The 25,221-nt window shown below is 39.7% G+C and overlaps 1 protein-coding gene across 3 annotated transcripts; it reads left to right on the plus strand.

Moving 5' to 3' along the window:
• Positions 1-693: 693 nt before the first annotated feature.
• Positions 694-22,490, plus strand: LOC141949813 (carbonic anhydrase 13-like). 3 transcript variants are annotated; one of them, XM_074883874.1, is made up of 7 exons: positions 694-855; positions 6,897-7,094; positions 10,516-10,634; positions 13,951-14,046; positions 15,333-15,395; positions 16,313-16,468; positions 18,781-22,490. In XM_074883874.1, exons 1-7 carry the CDS (start codon positions 825-827, stop codon positions 18,892-18,894), a joined length of 777 nt encoding a protein of 258 aa, XP_074739975.1. In that variant the 5' UTR covers positions 694-824; the 3' UTR covers positions 18,895-22,490. The 3 variants fall into 3 exon arrangements, with proteins under 3 accessions (XP_074739975.1, XP_074739961.1, XP_074739968.1); XM_074883860.1 differs by lacking the exon at positions 694-855 and adding an exon at positions 911-1,144; XM_074883867.1 differs by lacking the exon at positions 694-855 and adding an exon at positions 913-1,096.
• Positions 22,491-25,221: the final 2,731 nt, after the last annotated feature.

A 25,221-nucleotide genomic window follows, 5' to 3' on the forward strand; every position in this document is an offset into this window, starting at 1 on the left:
GGGGCGGGGCGGGATCGGGCGGGGCGGGGTCCCGTCGGGGTCCCGTCGCCGTCTCAGCATGTGCTCCCGCTCCCCCGGCAGCCCCCAGCACGGGCGGGCGGAGCTTTCCGCGCGTGTGGCTGTGCCAAAGTGGCCGAGATGGCCACGGTGCCAAGGCACGTGCCTGACAGTCCCAGAAACACAGGGGTTTTAAAAAAGAATAAATTTCGCGTGGGTTGTGGGAAAGCCTACTGTCCACGGGCCGCGCCTGTAAAGCGTGAATCTGTCCAGGGCCAATTCCGAAGGGAATCAGCTTCCCTCCCCTCGGAGTAAGGGGGGGGGGGGGGGGGGGCACAGGGGCCCGCCGGGGGACGCAGCGGGGCCGGGCAGCGATCGATGGTCGCTTTGCTTGACTTTCGGGGGGCGGGGGGTCACCCCAGCAACAGACCCTTACTTCCCCGATTTCCCTTGGCCCCGACTCGTGCCTCTTGCGGGCAGGCGGCTGGCGGAGGGTAACACCGTCACTCTCTTGGAGCGGTCCCGTGCGAGCCGGCCCCGCAGCTGTCAGCCGGCCGCGGCCCCCCGGGCCGCCCCGACGGCACGGCGGGGATGCTGGGCGGCAGCGGGCGGTGGGCGAGAATCGGAACGGATGGGTCGGGGCCGGGCTGCGCGGGCGCGGAGCGCTGCAGGCTCCTTATCGGCGCCCGAGCATCGGGGCGTCACCGCCCGTCGCCTTCAAAGCTGGCGGCGGTGACGGCGCGGCCGCCTCTCCCGTCCCAGCCCAGCCCAGCCCAGCCCGGCCCGTCCCGGCCCGTCCCGTCCCGTCCCGACAGGAGACCAGAGCCATGCTGCACTGGGGATACGACGAGCACAACGGTAGGGCGGCGGGCGGGGGGCTGGGGGCGGCCGCGGCGCTTCCCGCGGGGCCGTCGGGGCGGCCGCTCCCGCCGCGGCCAGAGGGGTCCCCCCGAGGGCAGCTCCCGCAGCTGGCTTCGGCAGCTCCCGAGCCCGTCAGGAAGCTGAATGAGCTGAAATGCTGTCGAGGCTTTGCGAGGTGGAGACCGAGCAGATTTTTGGCTCGGAATGATGCGAGGCTGCCTGCTGAGAGAGGTGCTTGGTGCGTGCAGCATCGCCTGCCAGAGGCGGGTCGGGGGTTGGCGCGGAGGTGGGTCTGCATCGCTCCCTGTAGGGATTCCGTTTGCTCGTCGAGTCGATCAGCTGCGTGTGCGTATCGGGTATTTATTTATTAGCCTGTCACAGCGATGGGAGCTGCTGTATCGGCAGTGCCTGATTCCGGCTGTGTCCTGCTCCTGTTCAGTGGTGGGAAATACTAGATCCTAGGATCGGTCATTTGAATGTATATGCACCTAAGAGGAGTTGCTTTGGGATTTTGGTTGTTTCATGGTTTCCTTAATCTTGTTGGTCTTTGAAGTCCCAAGATGTGCTGCTCATCAACAGGCTTAAAGACTTTCCTCGTGTTTTGCATTGTAAGTCATGCAAACGCTGCTCCTGTGTGCAGACTGGCTCACGAGTCATGCAAGTGGAAATGAAAGTGCTTTTGTAAATTGGGGCCTCAGCTCTGGTAAAATAAATGGAATAACTTACGTTGTGTGTTATAATACACAGAGAAAGAAACACCATGATAGTAAAAGGAGAAAGCTATATAATTCAATATGCTAATGCATACAGGGGTATGCTTCGTGTATATTATCACATAGAGTCTGGAACTCTGTTTACTCAAGTACTACCTCTCCTTCCTGGTCCTTTTGTTCCATCTTTTCTGGATGGATATACTTTTCCTGAAAAACTGGGTGGTGGTGGATCACAGCGATGTTGCAACGATTAGGCGTGTTATCTACTGTTGTGCAGTCTACTCTACCCCTCCCCTGAAGACGTAAATGGGTCTTGTTTTTCAAATTTGTTTCTCCATATGTTTTCCAAGAGTGCTGTGGACTTCACCTGCACTGTCCAGATAAGAAGCCCACTTTCCCTCCCTTATCCTATCCCTCCTCCTTTGCTATTCTCAACTTCTAGGAAGGGAAGGGCACCAGAAATTCTATCGGGGTGGCCCTGGACCTTGCTTGAGGCCCCATTTCTCCTATAAACTCTGTTTACTGACTGATAACATATTTGGGGTGACGTTTGGCTTTCTCTCCTTTCTTGGACCCCACAGCAGCTGCAGGGTGGGTAGTTCCTCATCAGTCCATCCCCTTCCCCCACCCCTCACAGGAGACTAAAGGAGAGAGTCATGGATATCTAACACTTCACTGCTGTTCTCTAGCATCAGTTTTATTTCTCAGCTTTTTCTCTTCTTATGCATTTATTTTATTGTTTTTTCTTGTTTCTTGTTTGGCTGAATACCAGATACAGGACATTGCTTTGATTCTTGAAAAATTTTGTTGCCCTGCATGGCCTTGCAAATAGTTTCCCTGAAACTAAGATTAACTTTTGCAACTAATGAGGCAGAAACAAAGTGAAATTAATTAAATGTGGTGTCATGTGTTAAAGTTGACTTCCTGAAGAGTTGGAAAGCCATCTGCATTCACTCTGAGTTTTCTGCATTTGTTACTTGCAGTGATAAAAGCGCAGGGTTATTTTTAAACCAGGGGAAAACTCATCTGCCCCTTAGCAATAATAATCACAACAGAAATCATTATGTACATAAACTGTCAAATATTACACAGACGTGTCTGCATATGTGGTATATCTATGTATAAGCACATGGGTTGACTGTTGTACACAGAATTAAATGTTCTCCCCTGTGTTGATGCATGTATTTCTGAAATGCAAAGAGGTATTATTTTATTCCTGTGCAAAACTTGGCCTTTGCTTTCTTGCCACTGTTCTTAACTTACAGTTTAGTTGGTCTTATGTGTGAAGACATAATACTGAGATCTTGAAAATGGGCTTCAGTGTGGCATCATGCATGTGTTTCTTTGCTGGCTCAAAGTTCCTGTGAAGAGAGAAATGTTCTTGCCCCTTCACAGAAACAATCCTTTTAGTTAACTAGGGAATTGTCTTAGTTAAAGCACAAATCAAGAATCAATTGCCTTCAGTTTACTATTTGTTTAATAAAATATATGGAAAGTACTTACATGTATTGTGTTTTGCTGCAAAAACATCTCTTGATCTAGTTACTACTATAACAGTGAGAAGTTTCATAAATAAAAAGGGATATGATTTCATGGAAGCATTTAGGTTGGAAAAGACCTTTAAGATCTTCAAGTCCAACAGTAATTCCTTATACTATTTTTTCCTCCCTGAGAATAATTACATAATTTTGATGTCTGCTTTAAAAAACAGCACTTAATTTATCCATTTTGAATTTCCAATTGTTTTTGAGTTAGTCTTATTGTAAGCTAATACACACATAACTTACAAACCTAACTGTATAAATTTAAGCATTTTGTGTATGATAAACTGGGCAATGAATTCTCTTCAGGAGTAAATGAGAATGTGATCCTGCAAAGGTCAGACCATACCAAGCTAATGAACTTTCTGCGTATAATGGCAAACTATCCAAAAAAGGAATCCACTTTTTCATCTGTACATGCTCTATTTATGCAAGTATACTCATTGCAATTGAAATGTATCCTGCAATGTCTCCACCAGCCTCATTTCAAGTTAGTCTATCCTTTTGATGAAACTCATAATCTTTTAACTCCAGCTGCAAAAAAGCACCACTGTTAGGTGCTATAGCGAGTTCTAGTTCCTGACAAATTCGTAACTGCCTTAATGATGAGATCTATTTCATGAACTGAATGTGTACAATGCTGGTGGGTGCCATAAGTAGCGATAGTCTGATCTAAAGGTGGCAGAGGTGTGCATTGCATTTGGTAATTCTGTGTCCAAAACAAAGGCATGCGATCTTTGGAGCTGATGGTTCAGTTTTTCATCCTAAATCTTGGTCACAATGGCTTTGATTGTTAAGAGCTAGTAGATAATCTCCTCTAGGAACAGAACATTTTCCCATCAACAGGAGAGGATTTCATAAATTCAAAAATTGGTATATTTAATCATGTTCCTTCAGTAAATTAAAAAATGGAGGGAGGTGAATCGTTGAGTTACAATTTCCTGCGTATGTCCTAAAATACATATCTCAAAAATTAAAATGTACATTATGTTGAGATGGAAGCATATAATTCAGGTCCAAATTCAGAAGAAATTTTCACCCTGGAGATCCCATTGGCTTAAATCTGATTGTATGACATGCATTTGAGCATCTCTTCCAACTATAACGACTTATTTTCCAACACTCACATATAAAGTTTGCTTTGGGGTGAGGTCCATAGCAATGGAGTCACAGTTTTCCTAGAGTGGCAAGACTATGATAATTGTATTAGATTGCTGCTAGATAATCTAGTAAGGAATACCACCTGATATAACCTAGTGGTACAAAATGAGCTGAAGTTTCTTAATATTTTCCTGTATACTTTGAAAGATCAGATTTCTGGCAGTTTTATGTTACTGATAGATGTTTAATCACCACAGCAAAACATGAGTTTGGTCATCCGAGCTAAGGACAAGTACAAAAGCAGACACAATGTCTTTTTGGAACTGAAGTTTATTGTAGAATAATTAGCTAATGACAGAATCACAGCCTTGGGTCCTCTTTTTCACACATTCATATTGTTTCTGAATGCAAATAATTCATATTATTTAATGTACAATAACTATAGTTATTTCTGAGATGGAACAATAGGACCAAGTAGTTAAACACGTGAATATATTTTGCCTTTCCTCAGCTAAGGAGTGTCTAAAACATTACAATTAAGTAGCAATAAGCTTTTTCTAAGCATCCTAAATCACAGTAGCTGGGTATAAATGATGGAGTGGTGCTTATGAATAAAATTGTGCATTGCATCTCTAACTACAGGGTGCTAGGATCTAAACACAAAATTATATCATATGCTAAAATGTAATTAAAATAGTGAATAGCTTTGATGACCATTTGTGAAGTGAGAAGAATTAAATTTAAACAGCTATTTCAAATCAGTAGGATTTTTATCTTCTGCCTTAAAAGCAGTTTCCTTAATGAGTTTAGTTAATGAAGTCATTAACAAAAGGACTTTTTAACAAACTCAAGACTGAAGGCCCTTGCCTTTGTTCTGTCTGAAGTTTAAATCTTAGGCTGGTCTTTACAAGGTACTTCTTCCCTCTTCCATTTTTCGGTGCTGCTCAAAGGAGAGTCAGTCTCTGCCCAGGTGGCTGTGCAAGCTGCTTCCCCACAGCGCCTTGGGACGCTTCCCTCCCTGATTTACTGTCGGGGCACTTGAGTTATTTTAGCACCTGTGAGTTTCTGAGCTATGTTCACTTCTATTGAAGTCGAGGAGAGAAAAGTATCTGATAACTTTTGATGTTAGGCTATTAATCACAGCGTAATACATTTTAATCCTTTGTTGTCATCATGTTTATTTAAGTGCTAAGCCATCAGGAAAGACCCAACAGGCTGATTTTTAGACTATTATCAGTTACTTTCAGTATAGGGAGTTATGAGGATTTTCAGTGATGTAGATTTTACAAGATCAGTTTCTGATGCTCATACTGAAGTTTTGCTTATATCCATTCTCTCTGAGTTGATTTATTATGCTTCTCACCCATGATAAGCCTGGAGGAAAAACAAGTGCTATGCTCTTTATAATACTGAAAGATGACTAGCCCTGCAGACTTCTCCCTTTTCCCTTACCTTACCCCCTTTTCCATACTAAACCTTATTTGCTATCTTTACCTTATAGAGCATATTCCCCAAGCAACCTATTGTTTCTATTTTTCTTCTATGGCCTCTTTCCACATTGTTTATTATTCAAATATGGTTCAACCATGGCACATATATTCTTACTGAGGACCCTGATGTTTAACAACAGACACCTCACACATCTCATCTGTGAAGCTTTTCTTACTATTTTAGTATGACATTTGCCATTTTTCTCATATCCATATTAATTGATTTAGAGAGTGCTTTTCAGCTGACTTTTGGCTTAGCTTGCATGGAGAGAGGAAGGTTAACTCGAGATCACTAGTATTGGTTAACAGCTTCTTTAGTGTTTTAATTTCTAGCTAACTCTTGTGAGTGGTGTTGCAAGTCTGTGTCTGGGAGATACACTCTCATTTATCAGCAGGAGGTGGTAGAAATCCAAACCTTGTGCAGGCACCACTGTCTTGAGCATTTCTGTTCTTTGCTGATTTTGTCAGCACTGTGTGTGTGTATGTGTGCATGTGTATGTGTGTAGACTTTATGTTTAGAGAGTGACTCTCTTGTGTTGTGACAGCTGGTTTGCAGCGTTGATGGGTTGGGAGGAGGTGATCGGTTGTGCAGTGATGCTTAGGTTACAGGCGCTGCCATCAGGCCCCAGGAGAGTTCATGCACCATGCAGCCTTTTTATCTTTTTTGACATCTCCCCATCTCATTCAGCATAGTCAGTAGAAGATGTGTTCTCAGGTCTTTTGCAGCTAATGACTAGGGTATAAAAAAAACCTTAATTCAGGGAATTTGGATAGATAAGAGGTAATCCTTAAAGACATAATGAGACATGATATTAGGCAAAAATGGCATGTCAAAAATTTATTGGGGTACAGTGCCTGTTGGATACAGGTTGCTTGATTTGAATGAGCATTTGTTGGATATGTCTTGTGCATAGTTGAGTCTTAACTGTGAATAATTAAATATCTACCTAATGCATGTGGCCTTGTTCAAAGGCCAAATACAGTTAGATACACCATGCAAGGTAGATAAAGGGTCCTTAGAGCTGCTGTTGCAATGTGGTGCAGCAAAATTAGCTGAATATTTCGATTTGTGTTTTTCTGATGTGCCCTGTTTGAATTTGAAAGATGCAAACAAGAACAATCAAAGCAGAGTCTTCTTTCATATGAAGCAGGGTACTGCCGTCAATTTAAATTTTTTCTCCAATGCATTACAGGGCCTGCCCACTGGAAGGAGGTTTTTCCTGTCGCTAATGGAGACCGTCAGTCACCCATCGACATCAAAACTGAGGAAACCAAGTATGATCCCTCTCTCCGTCCTCTAAATCCCAATTATGATCCAGCTTCTGCTAAAATCATCCTTAACAATGGGCACTCCACCAGTGTTGAGTTTGATGACACTGTCAACAAATCAGGTTTGTTCCTTTCCTGTTGCACTGTATCTTCTTCCACCATTTCCTGAATAGAGTACATACAGCCTGGGTATGTCTCACTGCCGCATATCAACAGTAAGGCCTTGCTTCTTCGGATGAGAGATTCCTTTTTTCCCTGTCTTTCAGCATGATACAATGTGGGGACATATTTGGACACAAGTTTGAAGTTGTGTTTCTCAGAAAGCGCTAGGATTCCCTTTTCACAAGGATGCTTTGATCCACCCCCAAACAGCTAGATAGTGCCAGCTTCCCTGTTTGAACAGTGTTGTGTACAATTTTCAAATGCTGCTCTCTCTCACTGCAGATGAATCCTTTGTGTCTCATTACAGGTTCATTCCAACCGAATTGCTCAAGTCTCTTATCTGACTTTAGCTGCAGGTTTGGTTATATATTTTTCCCCTTTTTACAGTCCATACCTGGGCTTTTTGTGCCAGGAAGGAACCAATACAGAACAAATGAAATATATCCCAAGTGATTCCTTTTCTTCTCTGAAAAGTGTTATTGTTCTAGTCTTTTCTGGGAGTATGTAGTTTCCCTTTTTGCAAGCAGTAATTCTTATTTAGAAGTTATCTGGTTTTGCATAGACTTTGTAATGTTCGTGCCTTCATCTTTAAAACCTTCTCTTGGATGGTAGGCAAGCTAGCACACCTTGCCTTGAAACTGTAGGAGTGCAGTTTCTACGAGCAATGAAATCCTGTTGTGCTTGCGTGAGGCTTAGCTGAGGATCCAAGCCCATGTCGTGCATTCACAAGGGTCAAAGCCAGAGGGGGACTGATTTGAGATCACCCTATCCATTAGTCCTGAGGAACTATTGACTTACAGTGGCATCAGGGAGAGACCTAGATGGAGACAACATCATACTTTGCTTTCCCAGATAGTCTTAGTTTAATTCTTAAATTTTCTGTTAATACAAGCAACATTGGATGTTGCCTGAAAGCCATCAGCTGACCGTCAGTGATCTGATCTGACCTCGTGTGTGTCAGATGCCACAGGACTTCCCAGAATTAATCTCTGCTTCAAGCCTAGTAGGCGTGGCTGAACTAAAGCACATCTCTTAGAAAACCATACAATCTTGATTTCAAAATTTCCAGCGATGATGAACCTACCACAGCCTTTGGTAAGTTGTTCTAATTGTTAATTACCCTCACAATTTAAAAAAATCGAAATCACACTTTATTTCTGGTGTGAGTTAGATCAACTCAGCCTTTAAACTTCTTTTCATTTTTTTTAAAAAAAAGTAATAAATATGAATATGAGTACACCAAGAACCTCTTCCACTTTCTAATTCCATCCACGAAGTGACAGGGCCTGAATATAGTATCTCTAAGCTTACAATGGTACCAAAGCAGTGTCAATGTGATCCTCTTCTTATCACTTTCCTCAGGCCATATCTCCAAGGATATAGTTCATGTCATGGCAGAGCACTGACAGATGTTGATCAGATAATTAACAAATGTAATCTCCAGTCTCCTTCAGGAGACTCCGTATCTTTGTATGGACTAGATTCTTCAATCCACGTACATGGCTTTACATTTTGGCCATTATCATGCCGTACTTATCAAAGAATTCAAATCCTTCTGTATCCATAAACTGAATTATTCACTATTTTCCCTAATACTTGTCACTGACAAACTTTATCAGTAATGTTTTTGTTTTCTTTCAGGTCATTGATCAAAAAATACTGAATTTTCTAGGGCCAAAATTTGGCCTCTGGGGCACCCCTGTGAAGTAAGCACTCCTGCCATATGGCGGTTTTATGAAAAAAAAAAAAAATGGTACTAAATACATTAGCATCTTCTAATACATTAACTGACTTCTATATGAATTATTTTTTCACTTTGGCCAGCATTGAAACTGGGCTGTCAAGTCTGTAACTATTTTTATAATTCTGTTTATCCTCTTGGGTACCACATTAGCTCCATTCTCTGAAATTGGCCTATTGATGTTTCAAAGACCTCTTCTTCCAGATCTTTTCAAACTCTGAGATGCTGATATTTGCCTTAAATAACTTCTGACTGACTTCTTCCTTAATTACTGTTGGAATGGAAGGGCTTTGCCATCACTGTATGATGTGGCACAAATACATCTTCAGGCCATTTTCCATGTTTTTCAGCAGTAGTTCATTGAATGCTGATGCATTTCTGTGTAATTGTTTTCCCTCAGCCAGTTAGAACACCAGTCTTTACACATTTCTAGGATTATTTGCCTCCAAGTTTTCAGTCCTTGAAAGAAGGAATTTGTTTTAGGAGTGCCACTTTCCCATACCCTTTGGTCACTACGTTTATAGGCTCTGCAAAAGCATGTTTTAGAGTTGAAGTTTTAAGGATGTGAAATATTTCTCCCCACAGATAAACAGTTCCACTTCCTTTTCATTAGCCAGGATACTTGTGTTAGCAGACAGGCAACTTAAGAAATTCTTCTTTTATCCTTGTTTGGTGGTATTTTGTTCCTAACAAAGTTTAAGTTTTGGACTAAACCTAGAAGAGAGAAAAAACTACTGTCCTCTCCAGTGCTTTTAGTTTAAAAAACATCTGGTTAAAGCTCCCATTCTTTCCCCTTAAAATCTCTATAATGAGCCAGTAAACCAGCTCAGACTAATTCCCAAACCCTCAGAGGAGATATGGAGCCAGGAGAGTCGGGTGATTTGTTTTGCGGTGAATAAGGAGTCTTTCCGAATGTGATTGACGTTCAAGTCTCTATGCAGAGATGGTTTGGTTCCAACTCTGATTAGCAAAAACGAGCACTTCCAAAAGCAAAACAATGAAAAACCCACCCATATGCCTGTTAAGTTGAAATAAATGGCTCATTAAGTGTCAGAAATATTGCAGTTGTACAATGCATATATAGCTGACTTCATTTTATTTATGTTAATATATGCTCCTTTTTCTCAGACTTCGATCTGATGTAACTGGATCTAGTTGCAACTGACAGAAAGAGCCTTGAAAATTATTTTAAGCTCCACCTACTTTCCTCCAAATTTCAAAGAGAAGAAATTCTGTTCACATTATATTTTTCTGATCCTCCTCTTTATTCATAAAACCTGTATTTTAAGCTTAATTTCTCAGTGATTCTTTTAAATACATTCAAGACAGAAAACCACTTGCAAAATAGAAATATTTTCCCATCTTCTGAGAAATATCCAACCCATAGCAAGACAAACCTGGTGATAACAATATATGTACCCTTTAGTGGGCCATAACCCACTAATCTACACATAAATGCAATTTTGAAAGTAATATTCTGGACAAGTGAGGGTTTCTGTAGTACTTCAAAGAAATAGGAAGCCATCTGAGACAGCTTTTGAGAAGGAGTAGGGGACTGTCCGAAGTGAAGTCTGGTTAGAGGATGCGGATAGTGGCTCCCGTTCCTGCAGTGAAGCCTTTTCCTCTGCTTGGGTTTCCAGTGCTGACCGGGGGGCCACTCAGCGGGACCTACAGGCTGCGCCAGATTCACTTCCATTGGGGGTCCAACGACGAAGCCGGCTCTGAGCATGCGGTCGATGGGATGAAGTACGCAGCAGAGGTAAGGCTTTACACGGAGTCTTCTGTACCTCTAAGCTTGTGACTAGTTTTCCACTGTAAGAATAATGTTGCCCCTCCTTTTCATGCTTTTCATTCTCCCCCCATTTTACTAAAAGACAAGCGGTCTTCCTGAAGTGTTGTATGTTTGGTCCTTTCTCAAAAGAGAATGTATTTGAAAGCTTTGGAGAGGAATAAAAAAGGAGTACAGAAGACAAGAGCTTGATATGAGCAAGATTTAATGTTCAAGAGTTATTTTAAAACTTTGTCTTTCACTGTCTCTTCCTTGGAGAATATTTTCAAAGTCAGCTTCAGTTACAGACCACAGAATTATTTGATTTGGGGCCTGTGCAGTGTAAAATTTATGCAAGACTTAGGAGTGTTGCATTTTGTGGTGCATTTAGCAATATGGTGGTTATGACTTTCTTTGAGAACCAGACCTTAATATCTGTGGGGTGCCTGCTGTCTGTGGAGGTACTGCGTTTCAGGGGAGGCAGCGTGCCACAGGGAGAAGTATACCGTCTGCTCTGGCACGGAGAGTTCACTCCCACTCTGTCTCCTCGGTGCATTTGAGTAGTCTGCAGTAAAAAGTATTCTGTACCTGAATTCTCTTTGCAAACAGAAATAACGTGGAGTATTTTGATGAGACTGAGACCTTTAACAACAAATAGTGCAGACAGTGAAGAGTTTTCTGGGGTTAAAAAGAAGTAAAAAGTATAAAAATAAATGGTAATGGACAAATAAAAGACAATACTAAAGAAGAAAAAAATTAAATGTATGAACAGTGATATGGTCAGATTTTACTGGAAATGCTATAAGAGATAGTGGTCAGAAAAAAAATCAGTTTTCTAACACTAATGGGGAAAAGTGACATTTGCAGTGTTTAAAGGCTTATGTTTTCCACAGGAACCAGGTGAGATGGAATATAAAGAATTAATAGAGGTGCTTTAAAACCATTAAGTACCAAAACCAAATTTCTAGCTGAGAAAATATATATATGTTTCCCATCTAAGAAACCAAATGGAAGGAGAAAATATCTCTGAATTTCTAGCCAGTCTAAAAACCTTTCCGTTACCTGTTGGTTGGGTAACCCTCCACAAGAAGCTCTCTAGATGACACTTTGGCTTTGGGATAAGAAACCCAGAATTAAGATCAAGGCTTCTGAGCACTGGTCATACAAAAGAAAATACCTCAGAAGGAAACACGAAGATGGTTTCAGTGCTCACCTTCATAAGGAAGATGTGTAAGATTGCAAAAAAAAAGCATCAACCAAGTTGAAGAAAGAATTAGTGTACAGGTAAAGAAGACTGCAAGGTTCAGCCCCCTAATCCTACCAGGAAGCAGAAGGGATCCATGGCTCCATTCTTTGTGACAACGTATGGTCTGATCAAGGTCTCTTCACAAGCTGCAGTGACAGAGCGGTGGTAAGACGGGATATATTCCTTAAAGAGAAGTCACAAGCCAATGAGAATGGGGCTGTACCCAAAAGTGTTGCACAGCTCTGTTTGTTTGGGGTTTTGGTTTTTTGGGGGGGTGGTTTGGGGTTTTTTTGGCAAAGCTATGAGGGAGTGGGAGTGGGCTTTATTTAGCTGCGGGAATTTTGCTTTTTGTTCTTTGTTGTTTTTTTATTTTTTTTTTAAATCCACAATAAAAGTCAATTCTGACTGAGAGTATCTGTTTCATTTTTGTGTATGTAAAAATGTAATTGTTTAAAAGTTGTTCAGTGTAGCCTTTGTGAACTTAAAATAGTGAGTGGTGCAAGCGCTATGAGCTCCAGGATACTAAAGCATCTGAGAATGGTTTAGTGGACTGTGTTCTTCTCTCAGCTTAATTTATAATGTTTTCAGCAACTTTCCTTCAAGGATCTCTGAAGCTGTGAGCCAGCATGTGTTTCATTGTGAGCATACCATGTATTATTATTGATTTCAGTGGGATACTTACTTGCTGGAAGTAATGTTTCAGCACTTTAGAGTCCAAGTGCTTAACAAACATTAATTATACCCTGTAACACCAAGTAATGGCTCTGTTTTACAGATATGGAAAATTAAAACTCATAGAGGTTAGGCAAGGATTGAGATTCAGAGTCAAAATCTTCACACTCCTAGATTCCTGTTTCAGTCACACAGCTATGTTTCTTCCCATAGAAAGTCTTTAAAGCAAATTCCAGCTTTCTTATATTGCTCTTACTTTCGAGGTCTTGAAGTGCTGTAATCCAAGGGCAAGGCTTTTTTTTTCAGGGGTTCATCCCAGTTTATGTCATTCAGTGGAGCTGCTTTTCAGCGCTCCTAAAGAGTAAAGTTCAAAGTCTGAAAAGATGATCACCAATTTTAGAAAAGCCAATCATATGCCCTGTTTCTGACCCTCTCTTTCCTTATCTAAAAGCTATGGGTCATAAGAGTTACTAATCCACTGAGGACTTCTGAGAGTAATTAATGTTTGTGAAGTACTTAGTCTTAAGCGCTGTGTGAGTGTTTGTGCTCTCTCCAGTTTGGCAGATGGACCATTGCTCAAGGCTGGGATGACCTGGTGCTTCCCGGGAACCAGAAGCTCCTGCTGTAGAGTGTGGCCAGGATTTAGGAATCCTGGCTTAGCAAAAGGGACTGAGGTGGTATGGGGGTAGACACCACTGGCTTTTCCTTTCCCCACCTAAGTGGTGTCTTTAAGCTTAAGCAGCTACCACAGGACAGTTCCAGAATAATGCATGTTGGAAATGCAGATGCTCAAACCTGAGATAATCAAGCTGCTTGTAAGTGCCTAACTACTGGTAATCATAGAAAACGACATTTGGAAAGTATCAAAAATTAAATTTTGATGTTCAGCTTAAACTAAACTAGGGAAGAGGTCAGTACAAGTTTAATGTGTGTTCCTCTGCCTGTTTTCTAGCTACTTATGTGGCTGATTAATGTTACTGAAAGCTTGATTAAGGAAAAAAAGAGCAACTAATAACATTCTCATGATTGTCAATCACTTTTAAAAAACAGCTGTTCTAAAAATGGATTTAAAAGCTTTAGTTATATAACCATGGGTTATCCTGTCTTAGCTTCTCTGTTCAAAATCTGGGGACCCAACAGCAGTTTGCCAGACACTGTAATGTGTTGATTGCTGCTAAATTTTGAATAATCCCAGCCACTGGAAATGCTTTTTGCCATTTGTGTGAACTATGTATTTACCAATTTAAAAAAATAATTGCATTTAGAAAACTGAATGGTTCTGAATACAAAGAGTGAAGTACAAAGAGAAAATCAGTAAAGTTGTAGTATTCATTTATGACTATTTGAGTTCAGCGAGAGTTGATGCTGTCTGTGTCTCTTGCTTTTCAGCTTCATGTGGTCCACTGGAACGCAGAAAAGTATTCCAGTTTTGTTGAGGCAGCTCGTCAGTCAGATGGATTAGCAGTCATGGCTGTATTTCTGAAGGTAAGAAAAAATTGCCTCAGCCCTCCTGATAAATCTGCATTATAAGCCCGAAGGGATAATGGTGATGGTTGGTATAATTATTGCTAAAGAGATACTTGTTTTATATGGGCATTAAATTACTCTGTTTCCTTCATACTGTTGCCTTTCCCTTGAAGATAAAAATATCAAATTAATAGATTTTCAAGACAGTGAAGCTCTTCAGTTTGCCCAGTCTGCACTCCTGTACAACAGAAGATGTGCACCTTAATTCAGCTGCCCCATATGGATGCCCCATCCGTATGTGGATCCTCCTCAAGGCCAGGTTGAGCAACCCAGTCTAGTGGAAGGTGTCCCTGCCCATGGCAGGGGGGTTGGAACTAGGTGATCTATAAGATCCCTTCCAACCCAAACCATTCTATGATTTTATGATTCTATGTGGATCCCAATAATTTGTACTTGACTAACAAGTTTCTTTAGGAGGGTGGTCTTATTTGTTTCGAATGCTTCTTTAACAGTTTGTTTCTGCAGTGGTAGTTTCTTCTGAAAAATAAATAAAATAAACCAAAACTGAGAAACTGGAGGATTTCCTTTTAATTGTTAAATACATCTTTGCCTTTTGTACCTGTTCTAAGATGAAATTAAACTCTTGCAACAGCTTCATTGACATCTGCATGAAGAAGTAGATGGAAAATTCACACAGTCCATGACAAAGGATAGGCCTTTGGTCAAATCTGTGGTTTCTGCCTGGCTGCCACAGCTTCCTGAGCACAGTTAGTGCTGCTGCTGCTGCTGGCACAGTCAGGGAGTCATGACATGCAGCGGTTGCAAAGACCTGCTTCAGTAATTCTGTCTTTCCCGTTTACATTATAATGATTCAAGGAAAGTTTCACTGGATTTCTTCACACACAAATTGTGCTTGAGATACATAAGAATGATGTTTTCACTGTTTTAAGCAATTTAAATTTCATATGTAAGTCTGCAACTTTTAATATCCTGCATATAAAACATGAAAAATAAATTGCTTTTATTCCCCTGCAGTGTAAAGTTTGTGGGTCTTTTGTAGCTGAAATAATTACTATGAATAGCCAGAATAAATAATGTCAGCAAGGGAGTGGATCTTCTTAACAGCTAGTACTATTTCTAAGGACCAGCTAGTCACAGGTTCATACTCACAAAATGCATCAGATCTCACAGTCACTTAAGTAAAGTTATATAAAACAGTTTCATTATGCATTTGCCTTTTGATTATTTATTTTTGCTGTTTTTCTCTGGAGTTCAACTGTTTCTTTTTTCTCTGGTGTTAATAGATTGGTGAATGCAACCCTCAGCTGAAGAAGATTACTGACCGCTTGGACACCATCAGAATCAAGGTGAACAAATGCTTCTAAAAGAATGGTGGTTGCTTTTGTTATTTTGGTTTTTTGGTAATCTGGCTGCTCCTCCTGTCACCTCCATGTTCCCTAGTCCCTAATTTCGTAGCTATCCATATCCAACTCTGATTTGGGACTGGTTAGGAACATTCTTGTTAGGTACAGTTGAAAAGTAAGCAGTCGAACAATAATTTTTATACAATAAGGGATCAGAGGAAAAAAAAATTCCTCACAGAACCTAGTCTCTGACAAATCTGTTGCTATGAGAATAGTAGCAGGAGAACATATTTTATGGGAAGTTGTAAAAAAGATGAGGGAAAGGATTCTCCTCTGTTTTGCTGAGGTAGGGTGAGAACTAAGCTATTGTTTGTGTGAGAAAAATCAGCCAGACTCAAAACATCATGTTTTGTACAGGCATCTCTGCCCTGGCAGCCAGGACAGGGAGAAGTAGTAACCCGTGGGCCTGGGAGGAGTGACTGAGGAGGGAGGCAGGTGGCAGTAACCTGTGGGGTTACTCTGCCAACCCCATAGAGACCACATTGAAAGTCTAACATCTTCTCACCTCTCCTTCCAACTTCCATCTCCTGGTCATTTGTAACTATGGGGAGCCTCTGCTAACATGGCACCTTTGATGGTGTCCTGCCAGCATCAAGAACAGCAGCAGCAAAGCTGGCACCAAGGTAGGGCCCCATCAGAAGGGCACTGGCTCGTCTGCTGTGATTGTCCAGGATGCTGGCAGCCCACCCTACAGTGGAACAAGCTCTACTGCCTTTGGCATGATTTATCTTGGCCTCTTTCTTTTAAATAATATTGCCCTGTTTTTTCTTTTTTTTTTAAAAAAACTTTGTGTAAGAAATAAATTTCTAAATATATTTAATCTAGAACCACTTTGAGCTTTTTTTTTTTCTTCTTTGCAGGGTAAAAGAGCTCTATTCACAAACTTCGATCCTAGCTGTCTGCTTCCCAAGTCCCTGGACTACTGGACTTACTTTGGCTCTCTCACTGTTCCACCTCTTCTTGAGAGTGTCATTTGGATTGTTCTGAGAGAGCCCATAAGTGTTTGTTCTGAACAGGTATTTTTTGATTTTTCAGTGCTGTAGAACTGTTGCTTTTGTAAGACTTGAAATTGTAAATGCCACCCAAAAAATATATATTTTTTACAGACCTTGGCATTGCATACCTTATCAAATTTTCCAAGACAAAATATGTCTATAAATTTATCCTGACTTGTTGCCTTTCTTTGCATGACAGCTATTTATTATCCACTTTTTAAAAAAGAATCTGCATACTCTAAAAATTAACAATCAGAAATAACCCACAAGGAATTTATGGAAAAAAGAGATTCTGGTGACACTTAGAAGTCCTGGAGTTCCACCTGATTTGATTATTTTCATATCCTGCTCAAACCTCTTCTCTGGCATTTTTATTTGGCAGATCAATAGTGAATTTCTTCTTGGATTCCAGATGTATAAAACTTGGTGAATTGAATAGAATAACAAAAAGCAAATACAATTGGAATAAGTTGGGGTTTATGTTAGGCTATCTGAGGAATCTACTATCTACTTACAGTTCTTGTTAAATTAAGCTTCATGCTATATATTAATGTTGCAACAGTGACACCCAGTGGGCTGGTCATCTTTGGTATAAAGAATTTTTCCCACTGGAGACACTGATTATAGATTCTAATATTGGATGTTGATAAGTACGTTACAATAAGATAAGATATTACAATATTCTGGGCACAATGTAAACCTTAAGATTTTTGTACCACCGTGTTTGTCTCATTCATGGTCAATATTACAAATACCTCAGGAAATTCGGTACCCTAAGCCACATACTCAGCAGAAATGGTAACTTTAGTCTTTGTGCAAAATATTAAGACAGTTCACTGAATGGGATGCTTGTTAGTCAGGAGACCTCAAATTCTGTTTGTAAGTGATTTGAAATCATGAACTTGCTCAGCATGTGCATTTTGCTCATCTGTATCTCTTCCCCAATCCCCTCAATCTGACTTTGTAAGACTTGCTGCAATGCATATGGATCTAGGATTAAAAATTTGTGTTAAGATAACAACTTCCAAACGACAAGCCATTGTTCAGGTTAAAAGGTTCTTATTTGGGCTAATCTATAATTAATCCATTCTAAAATGTGAAATACTGTATGAAAATACCCACGTGTAACAGGTTCAGAGGACATGGTGTCACAAACAATGTCAAATACAGTGATTCTTTACTAGTCATTTTTCACAGACTGTAGCTATATCTTATGTATTAAAGTATAAATGTGCTATATTCTTATAAATATAAGCATGCATGTAGCTAAAAATGTTTGTTTCCAGTAATGTCCACCATTGTGATTGATCAGTCATCACCATGACGGATACTGTTTTGTCATTTAATCTTATTTCTCAAGTTCATATTTCTTCAGGCCTTTACAAATTATTACCTACTTTTTGGTGCACTTTTCAGGTTGAAATAAATTAAAAATAAATTTTAAGTTTTTAGAAACTCACAGGGAGCCTGAATTACAAATGTTAGGTTTAGAATGGGGTGAAGTAAGATAGTATTGACTTTGTTTGCTCTTAATGCAACTAAGATGTAATGTGCCAAACAACTAAATGCTCTATTATAATGGAATTATTTTAGTGCTGTCCTACCTTTGGTAACCTAGAAGGGAAGTAAGGTGGTATATAGGAATAGTAAATATCAAAAATATTAGAAATTAGACAAAATACTAAACTTCAGGTCAGAAATTAGACCTGGATTTCCTGAGGTTTAGATGTGGAACTCTGATCTGTGTTTCTGCTGAGATCAGCTTAAGCAGAGAATCTTATGCGGAGGTATGAATAACTGCTTGTTCTGTGTCTCCACAAGGGAAGAATTTGGAGTCTCTCCTGGTTTGAGTACATGTTTAATATATGAAAAGTTCTAATTACAGAAGCTTTCTATAGCACCCCACCTACTATTCCAGGTTAATTGTGAATGTACTTTTTGAACACGAAGATGGACACAGGTGCACATGAGAAATCTAATTTTTGGCACAAAACATTCCAGAATCTCCAAACTCTAAAATCAAACTAAAAAATATAAAAACCCCTGGTTTTGATCAGGTTATGGAAGACAAAGTGTGAATATAGGAAACAAATAATCTTTCTGCACAGTTTCAATTTGACAAGTATTTGGGAGATTTTCTCAGTAGTTGGCGTTTTTCATTTGCAAGGACAGAAATGGTGAAATTGCTACTCCCCACATGCCATAGAAAAATACAGTTCCATTCTTCCTGGTAGAAAAAAAGGTGACAAGTATCTTTAATATTTACTATATGCTTTTTCATTAGTATAAGTGTGAGGTTTTTCTGCTGAACCTTATGTTTCTTTTGATTGCAGCTAGCCAAATTCCGCAGCCTCCTGAGCACTGCTGAAGATGAGGTTGCCTGCTGCTTGCTGAGAAACTACCGGCCTCCCCAGCCTTTAAAGGGACGAGAAGTCAGAAGGAATTAAAGCAGTAAAGCCAGAGTAGTCTCCCTCTGAAACCAAAGGCTGAATTAATTTTAATAGTTAATATACTTTGTGATTTTTAGGTTGGGTTTTTTTTTTTTTTTGGTGAGTTGTTTTAACAAATATGTGTTGTTTTATTACTGTTACCATGCAGTCATTTCTCACACAGAAGTATGTCCTGAGTTGTTGCAGGTTCATCAATATTAACAGGTCTGACTGTGTTTGAGTGTGTTGGTTTGGGAGCATTGAAGTGTTAGCATTGCATGCACAGAGGGCAATGCTAATTGTAAGGGACAGATGTAGTGAAGGAGTTGTCCAGAATTTGCCACCAAATTACTGAACAGGATCCCTGATATTAATGGCAGTAAAAAATGTTCTGGGATTATTCTTCTGGTCTCTAACATAACATTTAGCTTCTATATAAGACTTGACACTGTAATTCTCAAGAAAAAATATTTCAAGGCTGATATAATTCATTGCTGACTTCTGCAATACCATGCTTACCTTCCTACAAAAAGCAATAATGACTAACAGCATTTAAGCAAAACATATTTATGTGATTCTGTTATTCTGACTGCTGCATAACAGTAATGATGTACTGATTGATATTTTTTTTTAAAAAGCAAATAGTAAGGATTTTGTATATTGCAGGATCACATCAGGTGGATTAGGTATTCCTGAATTCCACCACGTATAGTGATGAAATTGTCCTGAAACCTGAAAATTGCAAGGTGGAAGGGCATAGAGGGAACTGTTCATTCCTAAATCCAGTCTGTTGCATTTGGTGAACAATAAGGGACTGTAACACCATATCCATGTAGCATCAGACTCCTACCACTTAAATCAGGGGTCAGGGGTAGCTGTTGCTCCAGTCCATCTCACACTAGACACGTTGCACACTGCAGTGTGAAACACACGCTGCATACCTCACATCTTGCAGTGGAGCAGAGCACTACTCAGGTATGTAATGTCTGCTAGGTACTGGCTGATGTTCTGCTGTCATAGCTGAACTTGGGTGGTTGCACTTCTATTTCAAGACCAAAGATAGCAGTTAGAGCAAGCCAAAGAAATCAGAATCAAGTCAATATCTAATAAAAGATCAACCCTCAACAGCGATGTGTTGAAATGTCTGTCTTTATGAATTGACTTGAGCCTGTGTTTCTCTCAGGATCTTTTGTTATCTGAATATAATTGCTTTACGCCAAATTTATTTTTATTATTTTTAATGAACTTGCCATAGGATGTAGCTTCGTATAGGATTAGATTTACCCTCAGACTGTGAGAACTACATAGCAAAAACCAGTGATACCTGAAAGAGGCAGCTAGAGGTTTCATGGGCAGTAACTACCACCAAACTCTGTAGTACTTCTGACATGACTTCCACGACTGCTTTCCATGAATTTGATTTTTTTATAGGTTATATAGGCTGTGCCTTTTACCTCAACACGTCTTTTGATCTTAGATGGACAAACATGAGGGAAATCACAATCAGGATTGACTTTATATGCCTTCTTATAACTGAATAAATTAGACATAGAACCATAGATATTTTAGCTGAGTTTAAGATAGGTGGATTTTTTTGTTTTCTCCTCCCCAGAATATAGCTACTATTGCTGCAAGGCCTCTTGATGCCTTCTGAATGTTTTCTGAAGGAAAGAACACAAATAGACCATGGGAGAAATAAAAGGCATTTGTCATTGGCAGCAGGTACAAGTATTAACCACAGGGGAAAGATCTGCAGGCACTTTTTGTTTTCTGGCATAGGGAGAGGAATGCAGCTGAAAAGACCTCAGTTTGGTTCTTTCTGAATGAGGACATCTGGAAAGTGTGTGTGGAGAGAGCAGGAGTGTGTTGTGTGTTTTCACACCCTTTTTTAGACTTAGTGTTGGATCTGATATGTTTCCCTGTCACGTGAGTAGCTGCAGAACATGAACAAAATGTTTACAAATTGCATGAAGGTTATAAAGTTTGATTGCCTCAGAAGAGAAAGTAATAAGGCTACTGCTTCATATCAGAAACAAAAGTTTTAGCTGTTTTTTACATATTGAAAACAGTGGAGTTGATCCAGTGCTTTGGTATTTATAAGGATTTTATCAAAATAAAAAATCAATTTTATGAATGTGTCGTATTTTCTATTGAAAAGATGAAAGTTTTACAGAGAAGGCTGCAGTTTTATAACTAGTGCCTGCAGCTCTAGTTTTGGAAAAAAATGTTACCCCTCATTAGCTATCTTTTTTATGTTCCATGTAAAATGCCTTTGGCAGTGGTTAAGACGTGCAGTCAGTTGTACATAAAGTTTCTGACAGTGCTTTTTTGAACTATTGACTATTTTTATAGTGTTACGCAAATAAGTTTTAGAAGAAGACATCATTCACAGAAGTCTCCTAATGTGGAGATGCTGTGTTCACGTTAGATTGACCTACCATGGTACTGCATCTGGGCTGAATGGGAGACATCTGAAAAAGACTAGAAATGCTCAGTTGCCTGAAATCCTTTGGGAACAGCTTCCTGCTGCAACTGTAAGGTGAGAACATGGACCCAGTCTCGGCACTAAGCATTTGGTTGCATCCTCAGTCACTAACTTACTCAATGCCCAAGCTGCACTGAATCTTAACCAGAATACAGGACATGCTCCCAGGGAATTAAATCTCAAGTGTGAGCTCCATGCTGTACTACGATGACTCTACAGCAAACCAAGGCTAAAATATGTCATCACCCCCTCAGCTGCAGGTCTCTTTGGTCAATTGTTTACCCCTCTGACACACTTGGAGCCTTTATACTAAGAAGCCTGAAATGCTCAGTGATCAAAACCATATAGGGTATTGGCTGAAAATAGTAGCTGTCAAGAATTGTATATGGCTGCATGGTTGGTCACCAATAAACTTATTCTCAGAATTAAATAAACTGCAGTAGAGCCTTGGGGTCAGCTCTGCTGTTTTTGGCACAGGAGGGAAGCAGTGCTGTGTTTATAGCCTTTGCCAGTCATGCTCATGATGTCTTTCATGTTGCAAAGAAAGAGTTTAACAACAGCTGGGAATTTTCTTTATGTCAGAGAAAAAAACTGGGAAGTAGCTGTTGTTCATTCTGGAGTACACTGGGCTGAAAATCAGGCAGACATCTGTTTGCTGCCATACACCCACTTCCTACATACCTGTGCTTTCTCTGCTCCTGGAGAGATTTGTCTCTCTCTTACTTCAGCAAACAGGACTATGCTGGCCTTCCAGACATGAACTGGGATCTAAAAGGATTCAAGGAATCAATTCCAGGAAAAAAACCTAAGTCTTCCAAATAATCAATTTCAAAATAACTTTACCGAAAAAAGTGGAATATGGCATATGAATAAAATAACATAATAGAAATATGTAATACATTTTTATAAACTGAATGCAAAGGAAATTTGGGATTTAGATTCTTGTAGCTTTAGGTAGGCAAGGAGCAGATTGCTAGAGATAAATCTTCCGTAGCCTGCAGATGTTAAAAGTTGCAAATAATTGAGAGACTTAGAGCACCTTCAGGTCACAGCCTCAGCGTGAAGGTACAAATGCCAGAGGACTGCTGCTCTAGAGATGTTTTTTCTTTTATTATCTATTAACTAGTATTGTGACAATCTCCTTTATCACTCTGTTGCTAGGTAGGCTACATCTAACTTCTGACCTAACTTATATTTTGGTTCCTCCCCTACCCAGTCTGATCTTGCTTTGTAGTTTTAGCTATAATGAGTTTGTTCCATTTTTGTTTTTAATTACCATTGCTTGCCTATGCTCATTTTTCTTTGGCATCTCTTTAGGACTTAGGATAAAAACCTTAACTTACAAAGCATCCTACAATAATACATTAGTGTTGTATTTCCACCAGTGTTCTGCACATATAGATAACTTGCTTGTTTTTCATATTAAATCTTGCAAGTTTGTACAGTTCTAGTCTAATAGAGTTTTAGCCTGTGACTTAATCTCTTAGATACTGTTATTTCTATACCTTTTATTCATGAAGTACTTACTCTGTGGACAGATGGCCCTTTCTGGGTGTCTGCTGTCTTCGTGAGACAGAGGATAATGCTGAAGTGCTTAAACAAAAATGTTTCTCAATTAATGTTTTGTTGCCTATTTCTGTCAACATCTCCGTCATTTATGCCAAGTACAAATTTTCACTGTGGTGAAGCATTTGCATATGTGATCTGTTGGCTTCTCTTGTGCAGCAGAATTTGAGGACAGGGAATGTCTCTGACAGGACTGTATGGGATTGTCATGTGAAAACAAAGATTCTCTGCCTCCGCTTAGCAGAACTGATGTGCACAATCAATTCCTGTGTCATTTCTATTTTATCAAATTTCACCCACATTCTAGAGTACGTAAATTTAAGTAATTTGTAGATGCTCCTGACAGTTTCGTTTTTCAGAGGTAAATTGTACAGGTTGCATGCAACAGATGAAATGTATTTTTTATGAAGATCTGATTTTTTTTTTTTTCTGTCTCTGGTTTGAAAATATTCTGAATAAGGCATCAGCCATTTAAATATCAACATTTTGCTTCCAGTTCTTTTCTCTTCTACAGTAGTATGAATATCAGACAGACATGTGCTCTTAATAAAATAAAATTTAAAAAAACCCCAGCACTTTGGCATTTTTGAGGAAAAAAAGGAACCCAGTCATCCTTGGTGGTTTTTAGGGAGTTTGTTCTTGATTTCTCTTTTTCCCTTTGCTCTGTTTAAACTCCAGCTTCTTATGTAGTCTGTGATTTCATGAATAAACAGTTTACCTGAAAATCACTAAGAATCTCAGCATCCAAATTTATGTTCCAAAGTTGTTTTAAAATTGTTATGGTTATGTAGAAAGCATAGGTACCTATATATGAATAGCTGAAAGAATGCTGTGTCCCCAGGTCTGCAGATGGCAGTATCAATACAAAAATTGCTGAAAATTATTTAAATAGTATTTGTTACCTATTTCATTGCAAATACAGTTATAAATAAGAGCGATATCTTACTGTTGTATCAAACTAAATAATACAATAGTCATGGTACCATGCTATTCAACAACATACGAATTTTTAAGTCTGTTAAAAATGTATGCAGAGACTATCCAAAGAACTTCCAGCCTGTTTGCCTAATGCCCAAAAGAAACCTTGAGTCTCTCAAAATAGTTTAGCTCATCCTTATGACTGGTTCAGGAAACCTTCATCAGAAGAACAAAGTCAGAAGCAAAGCCCAGAACAAAGCACTTCATTAATGTCTGCTGCAGCAAACCGTTTGACTGAATTAGTTTTGAACTGTCTGATACATAACAATATATATGGCAAAATAAAAGCAAAACCCTATTTATTCATTAACATTATTTGAGTATCTGTAACATGGTGTAGTATTTTCAGCAGGTATCCTGAGCAAATCCTTGAAATATTCTTTTCCGTACTCACAGTCTGATGGTGTTAACGTAATTACTGTTCCTACATACTGTTCCTAAAATGTTTAGCAAGTGTACTAAACCTCGATATATATGTGTCTCTGTATATATCTTTATCAGTAAATACATGATATACTATATACATGTTAGGTATGTGTATATATACACACATGCACCATAGAATATACAGGAAGAGCTGGAGGATGACTCTGGAGCACAGCAGGTTCTGTTGAGTACTATGGAATTGAGCAGACACTGGACTCCAACAGCCTCCTGAAGTCTGCAGACAAGGTCCTGTGCCCAGAGAGGCTTCAGTTTTGGTGTGTGGATGGTGTCAGTGATAGCTACATTCTATAGGTAGTTATGTGGGAATGCTACATTTACAACATTGAGACAATGCTACCTCAGCAGATGTGTCTCCTGGATGTTGGAGATGCCCAGCACTCTTACATGCACCAGCAAACTGATGATGATTCAAAATCTTCTGTTTTCACCTATACTCTGAAGACAGAGGGATCATTGAGAACAGGAATATTAGGTTTGAAAAGATGATAACAGACTAACCTGTATTCAAGTAGTCTAAAACATTGAACTGTCTGTGAACAACTGAGTGGTGAGATGTGAAAATGAAGATGAGATGTGAAGGAAATGCCAAAGATAGGAGAACGAACACCGAAAAAACCTTCTAATAGAGACCCTTTGCAGACTGCTTTTACCAGTAGGTGTCACTGTAAATAAGGCAATGGTACGACGGCCCAAATAACACCCACGGTGTCCTGTCTCAGCCTGTGGAAGAAGAGTATACAGTGTAACTCACATATTAAGAATGTGCCATTGATTGTGACTTACTCCCTTTTTAAGAAGTGAAACAAGGATTATGAAAAAAAGGATTAATTTCAGATACAAAAAAACCCATGTTCAGATTTAAAAGATCA

The sequence above is a fragment of the Strix uralensis genome, chromosome 1, assembly GCF_047716275.1.
Source record: "Strix uralensis isolate ZFMK-TIS-50842 chromosome 1, bStrUra1, whole genome shotgun sequence".
Taxonomy (NCBI): Eukaryota; Metazoa; Chordata; class Aves; order Strigiformes; family Strigidae; genus Strix; species Strix uralensis.

Bases quoted from the DNA above. Each gene is read 5' to 3' on its own strand.
- LOC141949813 (XM_074883860.1), top strand. From the start codon at position 1,063: ATGATGCGAGGCTGCCTGCTGAGAGAGGTGCTTGGTGCGTGCAGCATC. The intron at 7,095-10,515 runs GTTTGTTCCTTT...TTGGGTTTCCAG, and splicing joins TGACACTGTCAACAAATCAG to TGCTGACCGGGGGGCCACTC. The intron at 16,469-18,780 runs GTATTTTTTGAT...TTTTGATTGCAG, and splicing joins TAAGTGTTTGTTCTGAACAG to CTAGCCAAATTCCGCAGCCT.